Source organism: Nilaparvata lugens, chromosome 14 (assembly GCF_014356525.2).
Source record: "Nilaparvata lugens isolate BPH chromosome 14, ASM1435652v1, whole genome shotgun sequence".
Lineage (NCBI taxonomy): Eukaryota > Metazoa > Arthropoda > Insecta > Hemiptera > Delphacidae > Nilaparvata > Nilaparvata lugens.
In genome coordinates, this window is record NC_052517.1 from 17,344,664 (window position 1) to 17,372,580 (window position 27,917).

The following is a 27,917-nucleotide window of genomic DNA, read 5'->3' on the forward strand; positions in this document are numbered from 1 at the left end:
TGTTGAGTGAGCTTTTTGGAAGCAAAACTAATAGGCTTTAGGATGCCATCAACATATTGAGAAAGGACCGCAGAAATTGATAAGGAGCTCCCATCAGTTTGCAACACAAACTGTTTATTAAAATCAGCTGTTATTAAGACAGGAGGGTTCATAATTGCATTTTTCAATTTCTGAAAAGCTTTCTCGTGAACATCTTCCCAAATAAATTTTTTATCCTTCTTTCTTAGTTCGTTGAGGGGTGAGGCGATTTCAGCGTAATTTTCAATGAATTTGTGAAAATATCCTACCATTCCTATGAATCTGGAGATAGCCTTGACATTTTTTGGTCTAGGGTAATTACGAATTGAATTTGTCCGAGCTGGATCAATAGTAATACCATGTTCACTTACTAAATTACCTAGAAAGGAGATTTGTTTTTTTGCAAATTTAGCTTTCTCCTTTTTTACAGTAAACCCACCTTGTTTAAGTTTGGACAACACTATCTTAATGTGCTCAAGATGTGACTCAAAATCTTTAGAAAAAATCACAATATCATCCAAATAATTTATTACAAATTTGAATTTAATCCCTTCAAATAAAATATTCAAAGCAGTAGATAAGGCTTGAGCACCTATTGATAAACCAAACGGTACACGAGTATAACAGTAAGTTTGAGTTGGAGTTGCAAAAGTAGTCAAGTGCTTAGAAGATGGAGATAATTTCAATTGATAATAGCTTTCAGTAAGATCAAGAACAGTAAAGAACTTAGCACCGTTAAACCAATGGAATGTACTCTCAATGTTTGGCAAAGGTGTAGCATCTAATGCAATTTTTTTATTTAATGCTCTATAATCTACTACCACACGATGGCCACCATCTTTCTTAGGAACTAAGAAACAAGGGCTGGAATAATTAGAAGTTGATTTCTCAATAATTCCATCATCTAACATTTTTTGAATTTTTTTATTTAAGATTTCCATTCTTATCGGATTTAACTGATAAGGAGCTTTCCTTACGGGCTGATTGTCTATCAGACGAATTTCATATTCTATTACGTTCGATTTACCTAGTTTATGGGTAAGAACATCATCAAATTGATTTAATACTTTGTTTAATTCTATTTTCTGCGAAGAGCTTAAATCGTCCAATTCCACATCAGTACCAATTCTATTCATTTTCTTCAGTAATTCCAACCTGTGATTTTTTTCAAAAGAAAATTTGAATTGCGGTTTAAATCCAAAGAAATACCTATTATTGAATAAATCAGGAACTAATTTGGAATAATGAATAAAATCACAACCTAAAACAATAGGAATTGACAAATCATCATGAACAAAGAAACGAAATTTCCAACTGAAGTTTTCAATTTTTATTTTTAATAGAACTGACTCTTTCAACAGTAATTTACTTTTATTCGCAGTAACGCAATGCTGAATATCCTCTTGAATAAGCAGATTACCATTATCCCGTAATATTTCAGTAAAAACTTTCCTTGAAATGATACTATAATCAGAACCAGAATCAATCAATGCAATAGAACTGACACAGTTATTTCCTAACTCACATACTATTAAAGGAGTGATTTTATTAATCAAAGCTCTAGTCTTTAACTGATTAAATTTCTTTTGCTTTTTTCTTTTTATTTTATTTTTCATTTTCTGATTTTTGTCAGTATATTTTGATTGAATTGATTTCTTCTTACCATTAGAAAAAGTATCACTACATTTCAAGGTATTAATTCCGTTTTCTTTATTGAATTTTTGATTGTATTTGGTGTTTTGAAATTTTCTTTTACTGTATATTTTCTTTTTATACAGTTTCCCAGCTAGTCATGCTTTTTTATTTTCACAAGAGTTTGCATAATGTCCACTTTCATTACATTTAAAGCAACGTATTTTAGATAGATCTCTAGTGAAATTATTATTAGATCTTTGGTGATTCTGATTATGATTTCTCGAATTACTGCTTGTACCTCTGAAATTTGAATTATTCATGTTGGATCTACATGACTGAGCTAGATGACCTACTTTGTTGCATTTGTAACAATGTCTTTGAGCTAATTCAACATTCATTGGAGATTTTTGATTATTTTTATTAGTATTAAAATTGTATTTATTTCTTTCTAAATCCCCATATAGAATATTTTGAGATACTACTGAGATGGAAGTTAAGTCATTAAAACTAGTTGGTTTGGATTGGAAAACTAGTCTATTTCTTTCTTCTGGATTCAACCCTGAGCAAATATTATTGACTACGTCTTCCTCAGATTTTTCTAATCTTAGTAGTTTATTAGCATCTTTGATTGACACAATGTAAGCAGACAAGGGTTCACCAGCCCTTTGTAAACGATAATAGTGGTCTCTTTCAATGATTGAAATCAATCTAGACGGAATAAAATGTTGCAGAATATCCTTATGAAATTCATCAAAACTCTTATTTGTACTCATAGCTAAATTCAATCGATCGGCGAGAGGCCCTACAACAGAAGAGTGAATGATATGGAAAAGTTGCTGATCTAATAAGTTCGATCGTTCTTTTATTTTCAAACATATTTCAATGAATTTCAACAAACTATCAACATTCAATCCGTCAGTATTCGGAAGTTCCTTCATCAGACCTTCGATAGGATTTGATAATTTATTATACAAATTACCAAATAAAGGTGAAGACAAGTTGGCTGCAAGGTTTACCCTATTAGTATTGAAATCACTACCGAATACAGTCCTACCCAAGTTTTCATTTATTGTAGCATGTACCTGTTCTACCATAGAGACAGTATTACTATTATTTATATTTTCAAAATCAGTAACTTGAATATCAGGATTGGTAACATTTGTTTGTGAATACTGAGTAACATTTTGTTCCATATTACTTGTACTAGGAATTGGCGCAATAAAGCGATTTACAGTATTAGTATGAAGTTTAGTATTTGAATCGTGTGTGGGATTATTCATTTTTGAATCAGGTGTACTAAGACTGCTTTGTTTTTCAAAATGAGGCGAACTAGATCTACTAAAGCATTCACACAAGTCGATCAATTTAGTAAAAGTAGCCTGAGCTAATACAATAGACTCATCAATACCCTTAATTAGATTTTGGTCATTTGCTTCTTTAGCATAAGTTAATAATTGAACAATTCGATTGAGAATATGTAGAAAAATGGATAACGCTTTATGAATGTTTACCTTTTTATCAGGAATACTCATAGAAAGAATTCTCTCCAAGTATTCATCTTCCCCTGTCAATAAATCAAGGATTTTTTTTATAGCAATTTTACTAGACTCATCATCGTAAATAATTCGTGCAATTTTTGGGTCTGGATTGCTAACTAATGCTCGATACTTTCCCCTTAAAGTGTCTACATCATTGTCAATAACTGTATCTGTAGGTACTCCCAATGTTTCAAGTTCGAAAAGTAAATTCTCTTTAGTAACAAAATTAGGATTGAATTTTCTAATAGGAATCAAATTGAAATTGAAGCACTCTTCAACTGATTTTTTAACATCCCAATAATTAATTATTTTAAATTCCATAGATGCTACTTTATTCGGTGAACCCATATTATAATTTTCTTAAATAAATTATTAATATGATTATATAATACTTATAATTCGAGATCATTTATGATGAATAATATTTGATTTTGTATTTTAATTTTAACCTGAATCCTCCCCACCATCAATGAAAGAAGAAAGGATAAGAACAGCCGAGACCGTCACACATCATTCAATATTATTGATAAATCAATGAAAGAGTTTGCAAGCAAACCTCGCAGAGTAAGGCGCAGTTGAAATGTTACTTCAGTTTACAGCAGTTGAAAATAATCTTTGAGATGGGGAAGGAAATAATCCTCCGAATATTTAAATCAATAAATTGAAAATAGTTCAATATATTAACTAAAATATTCCATTTATTTAATTTCCCACCCCTTCTAAGTAGCAACATTTATAATTGAATGATATGACAGCTCAACAATTCAAGATTTATCCCATTCGTTACTTGTCATTGATGATTGTTAGGCATATTCAATAATCAACAATAAGATTGTAATCATGTTTGCAATTTAATATACATAATAGATCAAATAAATAGAATTTCCAAAAAATAAACAAAATTTAAATCAAGTAATTACAAATTTATTTATTATCCTGTCCCATTTATTTTTGCGAAGTAGTTGCCTGTGAATTTTCCATAAATTAATATTGGTTGTTTCGTAAATACCTGGTGTATTGAAGTGAGGAGGCCTCCGTACACTTTATTCAAATTTTTCACTTATTAATTTTTCACTGCACAAGAAGTTCTTGAAGTATCCTTTTTACGGCGAATTTAGATCTTTTCTGGAAATATTGGTTTCCTTGTGATGAGTTGGTCAGCAAGGATTCAGCTTCCATGGCCATAACTAAGACATCCTGTGATACTACGAGTCTACGAGTCTACGAGTCTAAGAGTCAACGACCGCTAAATAATAGAGAAACGAAAAGAATATATATAAATACTGTAATACTAAAGGAGAGATCAATAATACAGAATTTGCTCTTCTTAACAAAATCAACAATACACAAGATCTTTAATAAATTCATCAATAATAGTTTAAAGATAAATAATTCAAGATACTCGAAGTGAAGCTTCCAAAAGAGATTTTTTTAAAAAGAAAAATTATAACTTGAATAAGGCTTTACAATTTTATTTAATTATTTATTTATTTATTTGACCAGCGTGACAAAGATAATAGATCAAATAATATTTGATATTTATTTATTTATTAATTTAATTTTACTATTATATAAACTTGCATAGAAATATTTCCAACATTTTGAATTACGAGAATTAGAGCTGAAAAACAAATTTAAGGAAAGCTGGGATTAATTACAATCTGATCAGATTTGACTTATAAAACAATAAGTAAAATATATAAATAAATAATGTTTTACCTGTACAGCGGAAATTGTAGAAATTACTATGGATACATATGTGATGAATGAGGTTTTCAACAAATATAAATAAATTGCCATAACTTAGGCCAGCTAGAATGAATACTCAATTAAATTTTCGGACATGATTACTTTTCTTTTTTTTTTTTTTTAATAACAAACAAGAAAATTTACATATTTAAAAAGGAAATAAAAAAAATAAAGAAAATAATAATAATATCACAACTTGTGATGTATGAAATCTGTCTCTGATCAACTACATATTGTAATAAATAGAAAAATTTAGCATAAGCTAAATAAAAATGGAATCAAAGGAAAAAGTTAAATTTACAACCTCCACTCACGAAATTCAGAGACAGAATGGATCATCGAGCGTTGAAGACGGAGTAGCAAACAAGACAGTGACGTAAGCAAAACGGAATTATCAAAATTAGACAAAGAAACTAGAGAGAAAGAGCAATGCAAACTCAAAGCTACCAACAAGGACAGAAAAAGGGAGAAAGAAAATAGCAAAAAAGAACTGGAGAGAACAAGAAAGTAGATTATTCGAAGGGTACAGTTCGATCCCATAAGTGCATCTTTGTCTCACTGAGAAAAACAAGCTGATAATACAATCGAATTTAGAACCGAAATAACAGAAAAACAAGATAAAAATAATCACGTCCAAAATTGTTACATGTCTGACGAATTAAGAATTTTTAAACTGAGTTGATTATTATTATTATTATGCATTTCAATTGAATTGATCAATGAACAATTTGGATTGATTAGACTAGATTGTAGGTTGAAATAGCATGATGATTCATCATTTATTTTTGTTAAACAAAACGTATCAATTTTTGCTACTGAGTGTGGTTTGATGATCATATTATTACTTGACAATACGCTATTAGCAGATTGAACTGACATTGATAATTGATGACTAATTTGGTTTAGGAATTCGTCGTCCATCGGAATACTTATTACGTCAAATTCTGAATCTACAAAGATAGTCTTATTTTTAAAATTGAGTATGACTCCGTTTTTTATGAAAAAATTATTCCAAGCAATAAGTCTGCTGAGAAATTTTTCATTACATAGCAATCTTGTTCAAATCTATTATTTTGAATAGAGAAAGATACTTTAGACATTCCTACTATTTTAAGCGGCTCTCCATTAGCGGCAAACAATTGACAATTAGTGGGAGCATCGGTTATTGTAGAATCATCAATTACATTTTGCCGAACTATACAGACGTTGCTGCCGGTGTCGAACAAAAGATTTACATGCAACTCATTTATTTTCCCTGGTATCTGTAGAGCTAAAGTTTTTTTCTCATGATATTGTTGAGGAAATGAATCTGGTAGGCAAACAGGAAGCACACGCTCATTTTTATGGGATTTTGAAGAAAAATCATTACCTTGCTTTTCAATAATCTCAACTACAGTTTCCAATCTAATAATTATCTCAGGCTTTCCCTGCATTGTGATGAAAGGTCTTTTATTTTCAATAAATTCAAACATAGAAAATATTTCAGCTCTGTTAAAACAGGCTATCGCATCTTTTTCCCCATATCCTTCCAAGGTCCTATATTTCAATAAATAATACGTAATATTCATGAAATTCTCTAAGGCATGAATGCAGGAATTGAATACGGTGTTTGCTTGGGGAACATAAGCTAATTGAATTTAATGGGAACCTTTACATTTACTTTTATTAGTAACTGTATTTTCTTCATGTTTCAAGTAATTAATCTTTTTCATTAGAGCATAAGCAAGAGAAAGATTACTATTCTCGTTTGGATCGAAATGATATGCTTTTTCTGATTTGTTATCGTAAGCCAATAATGACCACTTTTTCCTTCGTAAGTTGTCAGTATCACTTATGAAGAAAATCCAAAATTTGCTACTTTTTGCTTCGTCGCTAATTAATTCTTTTAACTCTTCATAAGAAGTGATTAACAAACTAGTTGCAATATTGGGATGGAAAGTATACATAATATTATGCAATACATTTCCGTAATTATTAGTGATTGCTTCAATAAAGCTTTGAATATGATGGGGTTCTATTTCCTCATCATTTTCACTATTCTCATTAGTTGCAGTATGGGTTTTGGTATTTGACATTATATTATTTGAAGGGACCCTGCTTAACCCTTTTTCTTTGATATTTTGACTTTCAGAGATGGAACTACCTGATCTGGTTTGTTCTTTATTGTTGCTGTTAATCTCTCCAAGTTTTTTATGTTCGCTACTCGAGCTATCAATTATTGGTGAGGATACAGTTACAATGTTTTCATTCGTTATACTGTTATTCCTATCATTTTCTTTTGTAAGTTCGTTTTCTGAGTTAATTCCTAATACATCAACGTTTCTAGTTTCATTTTCTTTCGGACACCTGATTACAGTATTCTGTTGTTGTTCCGAGGTCTCAGGCGTCCGGTTTACTCGTTTTTTGACTCTTTATTCATTTTGTTAAAATAACACGACTGGGTACTGTGATTGGTTTTATTGCAAATCGCGCATTTGTTTTGGGTGTTTGCATTGGATTTTTGAGTTAGACCGTTAAATTTACATTGCTGTGTGTTGTGTGATGAGTTTCCACAGATGTCACATTTTTTCAAATCATTAAAACGGCAGTTTTGTGTAGTGTGGTTAGCTTTTTTACAAATTTTACAGAATAAATTGTCTGTTCTGTGGAATCTTTTTCCCTCACAGACATGTTTGGAATCGGTTTCAGCGAATCCCTGCTTTACATCGTGATTTGTGTTTGTCTATGTGTTTGGTGTGTGTTTTGAGATCTTTCGTGTTCTAACTGATTAACTTTGCGTGTTAATGTAATAATTTGTTTTTCAATTGGGTCGCTGTTGTGGGTGTGTTGTTGATTTGATGATTGATCAAAAATACCTAATCTGTCATCATGTATGAATTGAGCTAGTTGATATTTTTTCAAATTTTCTTCCAGCTCCTTGATTGAGTTGTTTGGGAGCATAATGATTTTATCTAATATGGATGGTTGGAAACCTCGTAGAATGAACCTGACTTTTTGTTTTTCTCCCATTTGAGGATCAACTTTACTACAAAGGAATAGAACATCAGTCATGAAACTTTGAAGTGTGTCGGTGTTTTGCATTTTTCTATTATTCAATTGAATTCAAATTTTTCAGCTTGACCTACTGGCTCGAAATATTTAGTCAGAGATTCTTTCATGTGTTGATAGGTCAAATTATTTGGATTTGAGGCATTGAGAGTTTCAAAATATTGTAATGCACTATTGTTCAGATAGAATGGCAAGTATTGTAGTTTGTCGGTGTCATCCCAACCATTCAGAGTGGCTGTTCTGTCGTAATAGGAGAAAAACTCGCATATGTTTTCTTTGGGGTTGGCCGAAAATGTTTTTGGCGTAATAAATGGGCGCTTTTTATCCGTCATTTTATTATCGCTCAAGGGATCCGTTTGCGTAGTGATTGTACTGTTGCTTACGAGATCGGTTTGAGTAGTGTTGATACTATTGTTTATGGGATCAGTTTGAGTAGTGTTTGTGTCGTTGATTATGGAATCAGTTTGAGTAGTGTTAGTATTATTGCTTCTTTGATCTGTTTGTGTGATATTATTTGTAGTGATGCTTTTGGAAGAACATTCACCGTCTTGAATTTTATATATTGTTCTTAATGTCTTTTCCAATAGAACTAAATCAGGAAATTGATTTTTTAGTGTGTCAGACAGAGGAACTCTATTTATTATATTTTGGATAGCAAACTCTTGTTCTTCTAAATATTTAGATACATCAACTAAAGTTATTTTAAGCAGTCGAAGGTTGGATCTTATGTAATCGATATCTGCGTTTTTGGGAATGTATAATCTGTATTGTGATGCTAATTCTGTAGCTTGTTCCAGGTTTAAACTTTTTATTTTTATATCACGCAAGTCTGGAATATTACGGTTCATTGAAGCAACAACCTCATAGGGCCAGAATAAGTTTCACTTTATACTACAATGAATAAGATTCTAATTATTACAATAGCATGCACACAATGGAAAGATGAAATGAAAGTGAAAGGTGACCGTGACCTAGAAGAATGAAATATAATGCAAGTTTACGTTCTTCAAAAGAACAATCAACTAATTACAAACACTAAGTTTTACTCGTGCTATTCGAATTATTCGAGATTGAATGATGAGATAAATATTTTTTACATCTTATTATTATTATTATTATTTTATTTATTTTTTTTCTTCCTGTTTATTCTGGGAGGATATTTATTTGATAATTTACTCAATCCTCACGTTCGGATTCATTCAATAATAATTATTCAATATTAATATTTTCTCAATATTTAGATTTTATGAAAATAATAAGTTTTTTTTTGTCAATGTTAATCCATAATGAACTTGATTTGATTTAAAACTAAATAAGAATGAATTTGATGATTAAAAATCCAAAAACCTTGTGTTTTACAAACATAATTTTTTTTCTTTAAGTAGAAAGTATTCGTGTAAATGGGATAGCAAAAGGTTACCGAAAAAGTCCAACAGTTATTGTCAGATTGGATGTGATAGAATAAAAGTCACAAAACCCGGCTTAAACTCCACCAAATGTAACAAATAAAAAAATAAAGAGAAATGACCAGTCTAACAAAAAGATTATAAGTGTTTTGTTATGTGTTATTTCATCATCTATTTATGTTCTTCACATTAATGTGATTTATCCAAATAATCAATTCGTTAGTAGGCCTACTGATCGATTGTGTTCTTCTTAGTGGTTAGTGCCTCTACTCGATGTTTGGTAAAGCACACTACCAAAAATTATAGGATCTTTAAATTTGTGGATAATTGAATGAATTAATCCCCAGATTCCTCCAAATCGTATGGGTTTCGATCAATTCATTCAATTACCTCACAGGAACAGGAACGACTCCACCAGTGTCTTTTTTTATATAAAGAAAGAAAACACAAAAACTTGGAAATTTTGATAATAAAAATTTTGACTCACACAAGGTGTTTGAATTTTTGAAATAGGATGAAAATAGAAGAAGTAAGAATTGAAAAAGTAATTTAGTTTTTATTGACACAAAGTTCTTATCAATTTTGAACAATATTTAAAAAGATACAAAAGGTTGAAAATCGGTAATACGGATGATTAAACAAAACAAATCTTATTTTAAACAATTACGCCCTTTCTTATGAAACCGTTGGCTTATTTTTAATTATCTAAAATGAAATTGATTTTATTTAAGAATTTAAATTTATTAAAAAAAATATGTTGAGGAAAACGTTCTATTATTGTTGTTATTATTATTATTATTTGAGATATTACTGTTTAAAAGGATGAGAATGAATTTTGAAAGAAAATTAAAGAAAAAGAAACTTACAGAAAATATGGAACTGACTCTCCTGGGTAAACCTGGACTCGTGGTCGATACCGCAGTTGAACGAGAAGCGAGTGAGTCTTTTTTAGGAATGAAAATTTTGTCAGCGCAACTGCTGAGTTTGTATTAAGTTCTTAGCCAATGGCGTGGAAGCTTTGCTGAGACATTTTTATTGAATAGAACGTTTTCCTCTCTTGCTCTGCAGTTTAAGATGAAAATGAATTTGTTTAAATTATACTATATTTTATAACATTTAAAATAATTGAAAGTACTGTATTTTATTAAAAAAAAAATTATAATTAAATTATTTTTGAGACATGGTTCTGTCACTATCGTGACACCAGTTAACCAGTTTAGTGGCATCTTAATTTATGTTTTATAAATTATTCAAAACTGGGTAACAGTATTGTAAAATCACCCTATTTTTCCAACTCTTCCACAGTTAAGTCTGCTGTAGTAAGGTCCACGTTATAATGGTAGTAATTGATTAACATTTATGTTGCTATCCTTGTCTATTTGACAAAGCAGATAGTGCTATCCTTTTCCAGCTCCATAACTTCGCCAGAACGTATTTTACAATATAGAAATATAATTATTTAACAAAACAATATTGCAATATATACTGTTGGTAAATGTTACTTCTTATTCCTACACTTTTCATTTCACATCATAAAAAAGCTATTCACCCTAAATCTGTTACAATCACCCTTCTACAATACAGTTTGCTAGTCATCTAAAATTAATGACCTCATAAACCACTGTGAATAATGTAGTCTATAATAATAATACAAGTCCTGGCATTGATTGTGAATGTGTATGTGTTGCAGATGGCGACAGTTACTGTTAAAAAGGAGGAGGAGGAGGAGGAGGAGGATGATGATGATAGAAGCCAGCAACCAGCTGCAGTGGAAGATGATTGCAGCCAACAACATTATCTAATCCCTGGCTACAACATGATCTTTATCAAAGAGGAGGCATATGGTGAGATGCATTCTATTACTAACCGATTCCTGATTGACCAGGGTCTACACTCCTTGCTTGGGTGAATAGATTGTGGCCAGCTTTCTCACATGAAGTGGTTTGATTTTTGGGAGTGGAACTCCTGTGTAAATTCTACCCCTGAATATGCTGTCTGCCACATGTCAACCATGCACATGTACAGAACAAATGTGTAGTGTGTTCAGATCATCCCATAAAATCACATATATCAATCTAAAGATGTTTATGTTTTTGAAGGGGGGGATTCAAAGATCCAAAGGTTCAAAGAACCTCACACGTCAACTGAAGCTTATTGTGTGTCCCAAAGTATGCTTGTTGGGCAAACCAACTCCTGTGTCCTTTACTTGGTCCAGGAGTTTTTTTCCTATACCAACATTCCATTCCTCACCTGGTTACTTGCAATCTAAAGATGATTGCCTACAACTTTTTATAAATTTGAACTTCTTTTATCTCATTTATTTCCTCTGATCAATTTAACTTTTATTACCACTGTTTCTATGTAACAACATGACAATTCAATATCATATTACAAAAAATATTCTCTTGACAAAAAAGATATATTTAGATCATTATTCATAAAGGTATAATTGATAATTATTACTGAGAATTAAGAATTAATAATATTGTATCAGATATGCTGGAAGGACTTGAAACACAGCTATCTACTATAGGAGGTGATAAAAGAAAACTCACTCCCCAACATACATGTAACTTAATAATTATGTTATTATTAATCATTACAGACGATCAAGAGGCTGAAGGAAGTGCAGTGAAGAGTGAACCAGAGATGTGGCCTTCAAACTGCAGCACATCTGTCCGAGACTATGCAACAGAAGTGGGTGGACTGAATGAGCATTCAATCTCTCCAGTGGAAAAGTGCACTGAGTCATCTGTGGCTGGTGAACAGACCAAGCTCTACAGCTGTGCTCACTGTAGCTATAAAACACCACAGTTTGGTAATTTGAAGATACACATTAGAAAACACACTGGAGAAAAACCATTCAATTGCAAGTTTTGTGACTACAAAAGTTCTGAGCTAGGTAGATTGAAAATACATATCAGAACACATACTGGAGAAAAACCTTTCAGCTGCAAGTTTTGTGAATATAAATGTGCTGATTCAAGTAGTTTAAAAAAACATTTCAGAACTCATACAGGAGAAAAACCTTTCAGCTGCGAGTTTTGTAACTTCAAAAGTGCTAGGTCAGGTGATTTGAAGAAGCATATCAGAACACATACTGGAGAAAAACTGTTCAGCTGCGAGTTTTGTGAATATAAATGTGCTGATCCAAGTTGTTTGAAAAGACATATTAGAACACATACTGGAGAAAAACCTTTCAGCTGCGAGTTTTGTGACTTCAAAAGTGCTCATCTAAGTACTTTGAAAGCACATATCAAAACACATACTGGAGAAAAACCTTTCAGCTGCAAGTTTTGTGACTTCAAAAGTGCTCAGTTAGGTACATTGAAAGCACATATCAAAACACATACTGGAGAAAAACCTTTCTGCTGCGAGTTTTGTGACTTCAAAAGTGCTCAGTTAGGTAATTTGAAAGTACATATCAAAACACATACTGGAGAAAAACCTTTCTGCTGCGAGTTTTGTGACTTCAAAAGTGCTCAGTTAGGTAATTTGAAAGCACATATCAAAACACATACTGGAGAAAAACCTTTCCGCTGCAAGTTCTGTGACTTCAAAAGTGCTCGGTTAGGTACATTGAAAGCACATATCAAAACACATACTGGAGAAAAACCTTTCTGCTGCGAGTTTTGTGACTTCAAAAGTGCTCAGCTATGTACTTTGAAAGCACATATCAAAACACATACTGGAGAAAAACCTTTCAGCTGCAAGTTTTGTGACTTCAAAAGTGCTCGGTTAGGTAATTTGAAAGCACATACCAGAAAACATTCTGGAGAAACAACTCCTAGCTAAGCATAATTTCGTCAACCCTCACTTTCTTATCAAACTTTATCAAAACAGTTATCTACTCTACCTCGAATCTTTGATTAAGCTTCATCTTCAATTCATTCAATTTATTTCATCAATAAGTAATAACTTTGAGGGTAAATCCTGCAGTGGAGTCTGCCATAAATGAGGTTAGTTGTACTTTCTTTCTGACTTCAAAAATTTTGAAATTTAAATGTGGATACATCAATAATTGTCACAGATCATATGAATATGATTTGGATACAACAGGCTTGGCATAAAAATGGTATTCCAAATTTCATAAAGAAGAACATTTTATATGTTTTCTCAATCCAATTTTCAATATTTTGAATCTTATTCAAGGACTACATTTTTGTATCATACTCTTGCTGTAAATGAGGCTTGTTTTGGCATTAAGCTGTAAACCTCTTTTGAGTTATATTTGGAAGTATTCTTATATATTTAATAGTATTATTTTTAGATATTATAATATTGTGTATGTTTTTGAGAAATGAATTTGAAAAAAATTTGAATATTATCATTTTTATGTGAGGTAATGTATTTCTATATAAACAAATAACTATGTGCAATAAAATATATTATGTTTCCTGTTGAGAATACATGAATTTAGGTAGAATCAATTACACCACCAAAACAAATAGTTAGCCTTAGTTGCACAAAAGCCTGTTTAATTTTTAATCATGGTTAAACTTCACAAGAACCAATGAGAGAAGGCTTCTCTGATTCGTTCTCAAGGCCTTTAATCTGCATTAAAAGTCAACAGACTTTCCTGCAAGGTTTTCACATTTTTCAGTGCTAACATAAATGCAAAATTGCATAGCATTTTTTTGTATTAGTACTGAAATGGATTATTACAGAAATCAGACTACTGAAAATGTTATAACCTGTTTTAAACCCTAGAAAGGGAAACTATGTTGGAGAAACATAAGTGCCAAACTAAATGAAGCGGTTTTCAGTAGAGTCGGCAGGGCAGGAAGCTCTCTGGCTGACTATCAGCTGGTTTCCAAATGTCAACTGATCCCAATCCAACAGATTCCTGCCCTGCATCCCAATCCGACAGATTCCTGCCCTGCTGACTTGTCTGGAAAAAGCCTCATGTGGCTTGGTCCTGAAGGGTATATTCATATTTTCAGAACTATCGATTGATTAGCTGAATAAACAATGTCTATGGGAGATATTACTTTCAACATGGTTCTCTCTTGAAGACAGAGAGGCCCAATGCTCTTTCCTTCACTGATCACTCCCACTACCCAACATCATTCTCCCTACTTTTGTGTCAGCATCCAATTGTGTGCAGCCCCAATTGTTACTCCTCCCCACTACTCTGTTCATACTACAAACTGCAAGGAGAAATCAGTTCCCCTCTTCATGTTGAAGGTAATATCTCTTGGATTTTAGAAAGAAAATCTTTTCATGCATGATGTCCTTTGAACAACATTTTGTCAAACTGAAATTAAGGGAATTATCATTGAAAAGAATAAAAACTGTTGTAATATCCTTCAAAAAACACTGGGAAGGAATAATCTTAACTTGATAAATATTGATGAAAAGTTTTTGTTTTTAACTCTATGTATCAAAAATGCCATAGGTATTGCCTTTTTTAACACATTTAGCAGAGAAAACTTGCTACTGAGATAAAAATGAAATACGGTATAATACTGGTGTCCCCCTGGATTGGAGAACTAGCTCAAGAAATGTTAAATTCCATCTTTGAAACCTGCAACTTTCAATTATACAGAGATTATGGAAATAGCAGAATATTTCTTTTACAAGTATAATTTGACAGTAGGTTTCATTGGAGATCATATTTGAAATTGGAAATCACTTTGTCCCCCTTATAAATCTAAATTCATTTTTCAAATGAGAAGGTGGTCATGTAATATATGATTTGTATACAGAGTTCCAAGAGAAAATGAATGACAAAAACCACACATTGATATCTCAACCTGTATCATTTTGTTGATGTAAAGTTGTAAATTATGTTGAATATTAACCAGCTGAATTCATGTGTCAGCACAAGAAGGTCTGTCTGTGTGGTAGCTTCCAAATAACCTCATCTGATTTTTATGAATCAATGGAAGGAAAAACTGTTGTAATTGCATGCAATAATGAATTCTTCAGGTGACTAAATTATATGTTTATTCGACAGAGGCTGGCTCAAACAGCACTCTGGTTTGTGGACTGTATCAATTACATCGAGAACTTTTTGGGGTTGTCTGGCATCGGGTAGCAAGTTGAACAATTTAAATGGCTAAGTGCACAATAACATAGGCCTACCTTCATGTCCAAATCCTCCTTGCTTCTAGGATCCCGGGTCCAGATCACAATACGAGACGAGACGACACTTGTAATAAATCACAATAAATAATCAATAGATCACTTTGCAAAAATCGACATTACAAGAAGTGAGCTGTTCGATTGGCTGTCAATTGGCAACTGCTATGCGCATCACCCTTGAATTGCCCCCTCTACCACACAACGCCAGACAACAAAGCAACATTGATATAATGTCCGAACATTCCGCCCACCTTGGAAGAACTTCCAATAAAAAAAAAAAAAAAAAACACCTATAACGAACCCTCCTAGGGAAACAAGAAAAAAAAGGAAAATATCTTCACTCCTCAGGGGCCATTGAGGAGACTTATACAAAAGGAGTAGGAGGCCTATGGAAAGGAGAGGATGGGACAAGAAATAATGACTATATAAACCACTATAGATAAAAACAAGAAACATGGCAACTTGGGAACCTTTCCCACATGTAAAATGAGAAACCAAAAAACTAACCACTAAACTTATTGAAGTTCCCTTCAATAAGGCCTAATCTTCATCAATAGGGAGGAGACATACCCTATTGACAGCCCTAGTGAGACTTCCCTTTGCAGTCTGTACCTCCACCACTCTCACAACTCCATCCTGTCCAGGAAATATCTTTGTTATTCGGCCAAGCCTCCATTGTAGAGGGGGTAGGTTACTTTCTTTTAAGAGAACCATACTTCCAATATTAACATTACTTTGTTTCTTGTACCATTTTGTTCGGGTTTACAAGCTAGATACATACTCCAATTTCCAACGTTTCCAGAATGAGGATACAATTCTTTTGAGTAAACTCGATCGATTTATCAAGTTCACCGATTGAATTGATTCCTCTGAGTCTACTCTGTGTTGCTAGAGTTATTTTTCTTGCTTCCAATTCAATCTGTTTGGAATTTTCATCATCATTACCGTGGGTTTGGTGTGGCCAGCAGTCCAGTGGTTTGTCTAACCAATCAGAACCATTCCACCACAGAGAATTATCAATAAATTAATTCATTGAGCAATAGTCCTCGACTAGCACAATCAGCTGGATTACATTCGGTTGACACATATCTGAATTGCTCTGTAGACAGGTGTTCCTGTACTTGACTTACACGATTTGCCACAACAGTGACGTTTCTTTTTTGAGTAGTTACAGAAATATAGTTGAACTGTTTTCTGCCATTATCAGCTCCAGTCACAGTTCATGGTAACCATATTCACAAATCATGTTACACTCAAAGAACTAATTGAATGAAAATGTTACCTGCAAACGGATAAGGAAACTAAACAGAAAAATGAAATCCCTATACTTTGTGCTGTTAGGTTGTAAGTTGTCCCTATTGCTGGTTGTGCCCACACAGTAGGGATGGGTATCGATACATCGATGTTCAAAAACATCGATGTTTTCAACATCAAACATCGATGTTTTTAACATCGATGTTTACTGTTCGATGTTTTTCACTTATCGATGGTTTTACCTAGACATCGGTCATCCGATGTTTTTCCCAACTAAAATTAATTTTTCATTTAGGCTCTCTGTATTTTTATGTGAGACTGTTGGATATTCTTGAAGATTTACATAACTTCTGTAGCTCTTGTCAAGGTTAGATACTTATTAAGAATTAAATAAGAGGTCGGATTCTTCGTTTCTTAGAAAGAAACAGTTTTTTCTTATTACAAGTGCTTTCCTCAACATACGTTTAACTAGCTCTGGAATAGAGGTCCTCGTATTGTAAGGAGTGTAGATATCCATATAAAAAAACTTTAATCATTTCCATTACCTAAATAAAACTATCAGGTATTGAATGAATACGATATGAGTAACAATGATTGCTAAAATTAGCTTAGGATGAAATTCCAGACAGAATCTTCAAGGATATCCCGAGAGGTTTCTGACTTAACTATGAAGATGACAAATCTTGTAAACTACCTATAATAGAGTTGATGTATCTTTCTAGTCACAACCCGACTTCAATTATTCGAAAGACTGTTACTTGAATACCACAAATCCAAAATTGCTGTAATTCCAGTTAGTAACTGTTAAAATATTGGAACAATAGCTCCAGATAAAATTGTAGTCACTTTAGAAGTTTTTTTGTACTATTAAGTATTTCGAGATTATGAAAAAATATACCAATGAATCAATCAACTTCCAAAATAATTGAGTTATATCTATACAAAATAATAAACTAATACTCTGTAAGCTTATTAACAGAAGTGTTGTGGGTTCAATCAAATTGATTTCGCCCCGTTTTATCATTTTTATCAAGAATAAGTGTAAAGTATCATATACTGTACATTGTATCATTTTCACTTTATTAATACTAATAAAAATCTATTTATTCATCGTTTCTGATGCTTTTGAGTATTCATTTATTCAAAATTATTTAATTTTGAGATAAAAATTCCTAAGTGAAAAAAAGAAAATGGTAGCTATAAGGATAACCGCTGAGTTTTGGGCACTTCAAATACGACATTTGTAGTCTCCTATCATCCAGGAACAATACCCTAGAATGTTCGACACTACTTCTGAAATACTCTGTATAATAGTCTTCGTAGTATCATCCGTAAATGTACGGTGATGCATCGATGTTTAAAACATCGATGTTTAAAAACATCGATGTATACTGTTCGATGTTTTTCACTTATCGATGTTAAGGTGAAAAAACATCGATGTTTTGTCTTTCGATACCCATCCCTACCACACAGTAGAAGCATAGAGTAAAGGGGACGATGACAAACTGGGCTGACGACAAAGTGGCCTACCGACAAAGTTGCACACCGTCAAACTGGGCTGAATTCCTTAGAGTGCCAGTTTGGCGGTGCATGCAAAGACAAACTGGCACTCCTCAGATTTTGTCACTAAACGACAAAGTTGCACGCCGTCAAACTGGGCTGAATTCCTTAGAGTGCCAGTTTGGCGGTGCATGCAATGACAAACTGGCACTCCTGAGATTTTGTCACTGAACGACAAAGTGGCACACCGTCAAACTGGGCTGCATTCCTTAGAGTGCCAGTTTGGCGGTGCATGCAACGACAAACTGGCACTCCCGAGATTTCGTCACCAAATGACAAAGTTGCACGCTGCCAAACTGGGCTACTTTTAATTCCTGATGTGATTAGTTTATACATAGGTGTTTTACAAGCATATACATGCTGGGATTATGAAGACAAAGTACTCTTTATATTTGCCAAAGACATAGGTACATTATACATGATAAATAATAAATAATTAATAATAAATAATTATTAATAATTATAACAAGGAGGGGTCCCTTAATTTGAGAATTTTAACCAACCATTTTTCACATCGTGTGATAACTGATTCTTCTTAGGCCTCCAAGGCAGTTCAAAAGTAATATGTATGAAAAATATTGAGAACAAAGACTTTGCAAAAGTTTCTGGATTATCTTCAAATTCATGTAGTTGATAAGATTTTTATCACAATTTGTATGCCTACTCCAACAGAATAATATGATGATGTTCTGCTTACATGATCTGAAATGTGTCATAGGCTGCTAAACCCAAATTTTCAACTCCAAAAGCTCCTAAAATTGATTCCAACTAGCAAACAATTGATTCAATCTTCATTTCTGATGAATTTCCATTCATTATTGAATGAACTAGGCAAATGTGACTTTCTGGTGCTGAGAATATAATGTAGAAATATCTCTCCAAACACCAATTTTGAAACAATCAATTTTACAATATTGCATCTAAGATTGAAAGAAGTCCATTCTAGGCTGTGACTGAGCGACTCCAGGGACAACAGAATCACTGACTCCAATAAGATGTATTTATTAATTGAGAAAAAAATATAAGAAGCTGTATTGGCTGATCGTAATAAACTCCGTCCTTTCAATCCGAAACAAAGTACTTCTGTACAAACAGATATTAAAGCCAGTATGGACGTATGGTATACAACTTTGGGGGTGTACCAAAGACAGCAACATCAATGTCATTCAACATTTTCAAAACAAAGTGCTAAGGAACATTGTGGATGCTCCTTGGTATGTCAAGAACAGCGATCTTCATAGAAACCTTCACGTCGATCTGGTGTCCACCGAGATCCAGAGGCATGCGGAGAGGCACGAGGAGCGACTGCACCAACACAACAACGTCGAGGCGATCCAGCTGCTAGACAATGGAGGGTTGGTGCGGAGGCTCAAAAGGAGGAAACCGTTTGAACTAGTGTAGTGCTTGTTCAAGTAGTGTCCAGTGATAGAGCAGAGCAGTGATTGAGTGAATCTAGCTTCTATAGTGTGTAAAGTATTGGAAATTTGGGTAGATAAAAATCCCTAACTGAAGTATTAATAGGTCTGAGTAAAGTAACTGGCTAATATCGCCAAATAGATAACAATAAAGATTAGATAGCATCAGCTTGTTCTGGCTAAACGGTACAAAAACCTAAAAAGGAATTGAAAGAATTTGTTGCTAATAAATATATTATTATATAAAATATTTTGAAGGTTGAGGTTAGGTATATACATTCAGTGATCGGCGACCTAACGATCGACCGAATCGAGCAACATAGAATCTGACCAAACCCCTTGGCAGAGAGCTATTGCAACAAAACGGTATGCAATTTGAAAGAACACATGGTCACGTGACTAACTATTAGGAAGCATGAAATAAATATTAGTATATAGAATATTAACTAGCATGTAGAGAGCATAATTAAAAAACCTAATAAAAATAATTAAGTGTATTCAGGAAATAGGAGGTACCAAGCGCATGAATATTGAAACAATTTGCATGCACCAATAGCACAATGGCAGTTAATAGGCGGCAATAGTATGCCAATTCAAAAATATTTATATATATTTCTATAAATGTTTGGGATTTATGTTAAATTATTGTATAGTCTATGTTATAGATATGGCCCGAAGGCAAAGGAATTATTAAACACACAACCTAAGTAATAATTTGATATTTTTTGTACGATCTATTTGAACCTTAAATGGCGGAGGACTAAGATATTCAAATTTTATGTTAATTTGAAAGTCGGAAATAAGAATTGTAAAATTGAGAAAGGAGAACCATCACTCGCCAGCCAAATGCCACCATGAGAGGACCCTAAATATTTTAGAGCATAATACCTTGCTATAACTTGTAAAAGCTAAAGTTAGATCAAATTATTAAATTTCTTAAAAGACTTTGTGATGTTCTTATAAAGCAGAAGTCATTTTCAATTTCAAATAATTTTGTAACCCCTTGGAAGAGACGATTCCGGCTACCATATTCCAGGACCACCAGGAGTTGGATCGACATCGGCGGCTTATAAGAAGATCTCGACACGTGAGTGAGAAATATTGAATTAGTGATGGGCGCCCTAGTGCTTCGAATTTATCTAATAATCAAAGCTAGCTCGTCGAAAGGGTTTTATTATAAATTGAGAATTTAATAAAAAAATACTTGCGCAAGTAAATATAGTATTAAAGGTATTTTATTAAAGGAGTAAATGAATCAATACATTTCAGAAAATTCTATTGAATCGAAGAAGTATAAAATCTAGGCTATTAAAACATATTCATATGATCTTTAATTTTTGCAATATAATTTGCAATAGTTTGTTATAGCTCTAATTCACTAGATGAATTGCTCTACCTATTCCATCAGGTGCCGAATCTTGCACCCTGAGATAAAATATATATTCAAAACAAAGAAATCTACTAAGTACTAGAGAATTTAATATATATATATTTGGATTATTAGTTGCAAATTTATCAAGTTGATCTTAAAGAACCTATTTTTAATTGAATTGTCCAAGTCGACAAGTATTAGCAAGCTCATATCGCAGCTACATGCAAAAGGATGCATATGATTTTAAGATAAAGGCACATGGTAATGATTCGTGCCATAAATCTAGAGTATAAAGTTTAGCCTGTGATATTTTACTGATTTCAATTATTGTTCTATTTTTATTATATATTATATTTTTATCGCTCTTTATATATTTTTGCCTTGATCTATTTTTTGCATTATTTGTTAATATATGTATCAAATTGTTTATGGTGTGCAATTTATTTTAATTCCTCAACACTATAGTATAAGTATCATATTTATATATATATTTATTTTTTAATGAATTACAAGAGTTATAGGGGAAACTCATATCTGGGCCTATAAAGATTTTTATGAGACTGAACCCTATTAAAAAAAAAACCACGACCTAATTTTATAATTATATCAAATATTTCATGCTCTACCGACTGATGCCAAGCAGGAGGCTACTCGTTATTTAAATATAAAGAATAACGTCACAGAAACATGCCGTACCAACGTGGGACTGATGATGAGAGCTGAGCTCATTAAATAATTATTTGAAATTAAGTCAATACCCATATTGAAGATAATATTGAAAGACAAGTCTAGTTATATTAAAATTTATCGTGGATGGATAATGAAATTATAGATAACTTATATGAGTATTGAGGAAAACAGGCGAAGTAAACTTTGTATTACTTTTTGGGGAATCAATAGCTTTAAATAAAGAGAAATTATATGTTTTAAAGAAAATGCTATATTATTGTTATTGTAAAAAATATATGTTTTATAGAGAGAGATTATATTTTATAAGCCTAAACTGCTATTACTTTCTAGTCAAGAATATATTATGTATTTAAGCCGGTTGGAAAATAAGTCACAGTCTGTAAACTAGTCAGGAATTGATATTAAATATTGGGGGCGCTAGAGCATTATAAAAAACTTAAGTATAAATACCTTGTCTTTTGAATATCCAAACACTTTGCACATAACTGTTTCACTGTAAGTCCCGGTTTGTGTCTCTTTTTTAAGCATTTTCGCTTATTATATATCACTTTTTTAATTAGCATTTATCATATTTGACAATGAATCACACTCCCGCAAACTCTGAAGTTTCATATATGTACGGCGGTTGCACAGATCCCACTTTGTCGACTCCCAGCACATCAAACCCCACCATGGTAGATGCCAATACGCCACGAGAAAGGGAACCAGGAAGTGTCGGGTCGATAGTCTTCGATCCACAAGGTCTGCAACCTCTATCATCCACTCGAATCGACGCCGCTGACACACCATTGAATCAACGGATAGCAGAGATCAACTTTGAAGGGGGCGAGGAGCAGCCTGCAGAACCCGCATCTCCAGAGGCCGAGTCACATCTGAGCAAACAAAGTCTATTTTCAGTCACAGAGCTAGATCCATTTAAAAAGGTAATAATGGAACAAACTAGCAGTATGTTCAATATTATGTTACAAAACACAATGGATAATATGATGCAGGAGATTAAAAAAGAGAATGCTGCAATAAAAGAGGCAAATAAGCAAACAGTGGAACAGGGCATGAAAGAGACAGCAGGCGCTATAAAATCAGTAGAACGACGGTTGGATACTATTGAGACTAAAGTAGAGAATCATAGGGAAGAATTAAAAGCAATGATAAATCTACAGAAAGAAAGTCAGGATAAAGTTACGGCAGGATTATCGGAAAGGTTGGATACGGTTACCTGTGAACTCAACAAAAGGATAGATAACCTAACCACACAAATCACTACACCCATTCAGGATTTAACAAATAACATTAAGGCCGATTGCCATCAAGAAATCAACAAACAAATTACCGTTGCCAATCAAAATTTAACAACTACAGTTGACAAAAATATTAACAGTATTAAAGAAATACAAAATAAACAGATTAATATGTCCACAAAAATGAACCAACTGCAAGGTAGCATCAATCAAAACACAGAAACCTGTAAAGCTTTAAACGGAACTCTACTAATTCAAAAATCCACTCTGACTCAATTAGATCAAGAAATAAACGCTAATAAAATTACACATAATAGTCAATGGCAGATGGCACAGGAAAAAATAACAGCATTAGAAAATCATATCCAACAACGACCTCAAGGAATTCAAGCAGATAACATCAACTCACATAGTATATTGCAAGGACTGGGCAAATTTGATAATACTGATCGCCATTTGCAACCTCAACCATTCATTGATCAGATAAAATTAGTACAAACTCTTGCACCTACCTCTTGGAGCATGTGGCGTCTTCGTTTGACTAGTTTATTGATTGGCGAACCCCTGATGTTCTTTCGGAGTAGAGCCCATGAATTTACATCATTGGATGAGTTTGTAGCTGTCTTCCTGGAACAGTATTGGAGCAGAAGTAAACAGTTGGACGTTCTAGCGGACATCATATCATGCGATTTCAACCCTAACTTAGACGGTGCATGTACCACTTTTGTCACTGCCCTACAGTTCAAAAATTCTCAATTGAGCGAGCCCATTAACGAATCAGCATTAGCAAGTATTATTCTAAAGAAACTACCGTATCAAGTTAGAATGGCACTCGCCACACAACCCATTACTGATTGCAAACAGCTGATAAATCATTTATATGGCATACAGTCTGTGATGGCAATGTCAAACCACCGTTCAGACCAAAGATACACACGGAATCAACACAACTCAAAAAGTAATCAGTATAACAGCCAAAATTATGAACTGGTATCATATGATCGCTACCGATCTGCCCCTCGATTCGAACGCCGCTATGAGCACAAGCAAAATGGTAACTGGAATAATGAAAATTTTCAAAATCGCACAACCAACCATTACGCCCAGCAGAGCAACCGCAGGAATCACTATGATGGCCGTGATCGATTAAACTCAAATAACAGTCACACTCAGAATAATTACAACAGAAATTACAAACTGCCACCTCAACAAGTAAGCACAAATTATACATTAGCGCATGCAACAGGATTAAATCAACAAAAAACACGGAACCCAGCACCCAACGACCCGCCACCAGATATACAGAAAACTACATCTAAACAATTATGTCTACATGATACCCCCAATATAACAATACAAGACAGCCTACCATCAAAAACCGCCGCCCACCAAGCACTTAAAACGCCCTGTAAGCATCAACCCCTCTTGAGCCTTATATTCCCCGCCGACGATCCATCACCGCAGGAAGAGCAGCCCGCACATCAAGAGACCGCCACCATGTATCTGCACACCACACCTGCGCATCATTCGACCCCACAGCAGACCAAGGACCCGGACCAAGAGGACGACACCAGGGAGGACGGACTACCGGACAAAAGGAGCGCCCACCGCAAGGCCCTGAGACGGAAGCGCCCGAGGACACCGGACGGCCGACATCAGGACGGAGAGGACGGCATATGGGAGAAGAAGAAGATGCATCACAAGGCCCGGAGGCGGAAGAAACGGAGGAACCGCGCGCGCCGATGGAGGCCGCATGCACGATTTAAACGCCCGAGGAGGATACCGGACCGACACCGAGGAGGACAGGAAGGGACCAACGTCATGCATCCGCGGCACATACGCTTTAAAACAGATAATCAGCGGTGTGACCGGCAAAATGGACCAAAGAAATGGGATAAAAACGGAGCTACAAGAACAAATATGGATTCAAGCATGGGCAACAAGGAAATGGAAGATGGACTAATGAATAATGGAAGGTGGTTAAGAAGAGTGAAAGAAATAAGGAATAATGTCAATAAAATGGAAGTACCTGGCTACTATCTGATGAGAAGTTATACTATGGAAAAGATGATAAATGTTTTGATATGGTGTGTAATGTTGGTTATGGCTGTGATATGGATAAAGGACTGTGTTGTAGATATGATGGAAAATATTGCATTGTTGTTATTGAAAGAATCTATTATTGATAATTGGAAATTTAATATTATAAAAATGTTTATTGTTGTGGGCATAATGAGTTATAATGAACTGAGATCAAGAATATTAAATGAAAATAAGAGGAAAGGTGAATTAAAATTACAGGATGATTGGAAAAAGAATGGATTGAAAGGAACTACCATTAATGAATCAAGGAATTGTTCAAAAAAGTATACAAGATACCGGGGTTTTATATTCATGAAGATAAATTATCAATTAGGACAGCCTCAACAATCAACAACTGGACAGCAGATAACCCAACCGGCCTATCGTATAGCTAAAAGCAGAAAGTCAAAAGATACGGGAAAGCCACGAAATTTCTACATGCTATATCGTCAAATTTGAAATAAATATGATAAGTAATCAAGGAAAACACCACTATCAAGCCAATTACTAACCTTTCTTAATAAATTTAATATTGATGAAGCAACCTCGTGTCAACAAATCAGATTTTTGATTTTTTCCCAACTATCCAAAGCCTGCAACAAGCAAAAGAATAATTTTTAATTATGTAATTAAATTAGTTACATCAAACAAAAAAGGACACAAGCGGGGATAGAATATTCAAAATTTGTAAATTACCTTTAAAGAGAAAAAATTGAGCAGTTAGGTTAATTGCGAGTTTCGACAACCAGTTATGACGTAGGCAGTATAAATGTAGAACAAGCAGTCAGCTGGCCAAAGCCACCTGAATCGAATGTAGCACTCAACACATGATTATAAAAAGAAGTATTGTAACCCAAAAATGTTATTTATTATATTTATAAATGTTAGTATATTTATTTATATGTTTTATATTTATTACCGTTAGTTATGCCATGTTTGTACCCTGAAAAAACCTAAAGTGAATGCTAGTTACCCAAAACCAAAGAGCCATTCGCAAAAGAAAAGTATTGTACCTGATGTATAGAAAATTATTTATATTAAGACCTAAGAAGTACTATAAAATATAAGCCCAGAAGTTTTGTACATCGAAATTATTGTCTGAAAAGAATCAATTATGAGAATCAAGAAATGTGTGTAGTTAGGTTGGCGGCCCTGCGAGCGGCGAATTTAAAAATACTATGTTTTAAACGTTGTAAGGAGGAATGTGTCTAGAAGATTATATTTATGATATTTTATGTGTGTTGAGGAGGAGAATTTGTTATTGTATTTGAGAGAGGTCGAAAGGAGGTGCAGCAGATAGATCTGCGAACTGTGATAAAAGTCTGAGAGTATAATTTATAAATAAAGTATGGAATATATCGATGTATTGAAGGGTGGATTTTCATTAAAAACATTGTGATTTTCAAATATTTTGAATTCAAATCCAGGGGTGCGTATAAAGTATTGGAAATTTGGGTAGATAAAAATCCCTAACTGAAGTATTAATAGGTCTGAGTAAAGTAACTGGCTAATATCGCCAAATAGATAACAATAAAGATTAGATAGCATCAGCTTGTTCTGGCTAAACGGTACAAAAACCTAAAAAGGAATTGAAAGAATTTGTTGCTAATAAATATATTATTATATAAAATATTTTGAAGGTTGAGGTTAGGTATATACATTCAGTGATCGGCGACCTAACGATCGACCGAATCGAGCAACGTAGAATCTGACCAAACCCCTTGGCAGAGAGCTATTGCAACAAAACGGTATGCAATTTGAAAGAACACATGGTCACGTGGCTAACTATTAGGAAGCATGAAATAAATATTAGTATATAGAATATTAACTAGCATGTAGAGAGCATAATTAAAAAACCTAATAAAAATAATTAAGTGTATTCAGGAAATAGGAGGTACCAAGCGCATGAATATTGAAACAATTTGCATGCACCAATAGCACAATGGCAGTTAATAGGCGGCAATAGTATGCCAATTCAAAAATATTTATATATATTTCTATAAATGTTTGGGATTTATGTTAAATTATTGTATAGTCTATGTTATAGATATGGCCCGAAGGCAAAGAAATTATTAAACACACAACCTAAGTAATAATTTGATATTTTTTGTACGATCTATTTGAACCTTAAATGGCGGAGGACTAAGATATTCAAATTTTATGTTAATTTGAAAGTCGGAAATAAGAATTGTAAAATTGAGAAAGGAGAACCATCACTCGCCAGCCAAATGCCACCATGAGAGGACCCTAAATATTTTAGAGCATAATACCTTGCTATAACTTGTAAAAGCTAAAGTTAGATCAAATTATTAAATTTCTTAAAAGACTTTGTGATGCTCTTATAAAGCAGAAGTCATTTTCAATTTCAAATAATTTTGTAACCCCTTGGAAGAGACGATTCCGGCTACCATATTCCAGGACCACCAGGAGTTGGATCGACATCGGCGGCTTATAAGAAGATTTCGACACGTGAGTGAGAAATATTGAATTAGTGATGGGCGCCCTAGTGCTTCGAATTTATCTAATAATCAAAGCTAGCTCGTCGAAAGGGTTTTATTATAAATTGAGAATTTAATAAAAAAATACTTGCGCAAGTAAATATAGTATTAAAGGTATTTTATTAAAGGAGTAAATTAATCAATACATTTCAGAAAATTCTATTGAATCAAAGAAGTATAAAATCTAGGCTATTAAAACATATTCATATGATCTTTAATTTTTGCAATATAATTTGCGATAGTTTGTTATAGCTCTAATTCACTAGATGAATTGCTCTACCTATTCCATCAGGTGCCGAATCTTGCATCCTGAGATAAAATATATAT

General features: G+C 33.4%; 2 protein-coding genes across 17 annotated transcripts in view; one reads left to right on the forward strand and one right to left on the reverse strand.

The window, feature by feature from the left end:
* Positions 1 to 27,917, reverse strand: part of LOC111054622 (gastrula zinc finger protein XlCGF57.1) — a 721,792-nt gene that overhangs the window by 509,677 nt on the left and 184,198 nt on the right. The gene's annotated exons all lie outside the window — the stretch shown is intronic.
* Positions 1 to 27,917, forward strand: part of LOC111060042 (gastrula zinc finger protein XlCGF57.1-like) — a 410,286-nt gene that overhangs the window by 344,605 nt on the left and 37,764 nt on the right. For 5 of the 9 annotated variants that reach the window (XM_039440946.1, XM_039440948.1, XM_039440947.1 and 2 more), the window contains 2 exons: positions 11,085 to 11,238; positions 12,000 to 13,809. In XM_039440946.1, the coding sequence (XP_039296880.1) occupies positions 11,085 to 11,238; positions 12,000 to 13,189 (1,344 nt within the window). In that variant the 3' untranslated portion in view covers positions 13,190 to 13,809. Of the gene's footprint in view, positions 1 to 6,854; positions 7,162 to 11,084; positions 11,239 to 11,999; positions 13,810 to 27,917 lie in introns of those variants that run through there. The other 4 variants (XR_005572896.1, XR_005572897.1, XM_039440953.1 and 1 more) reach the window with 2 other exon arrangements.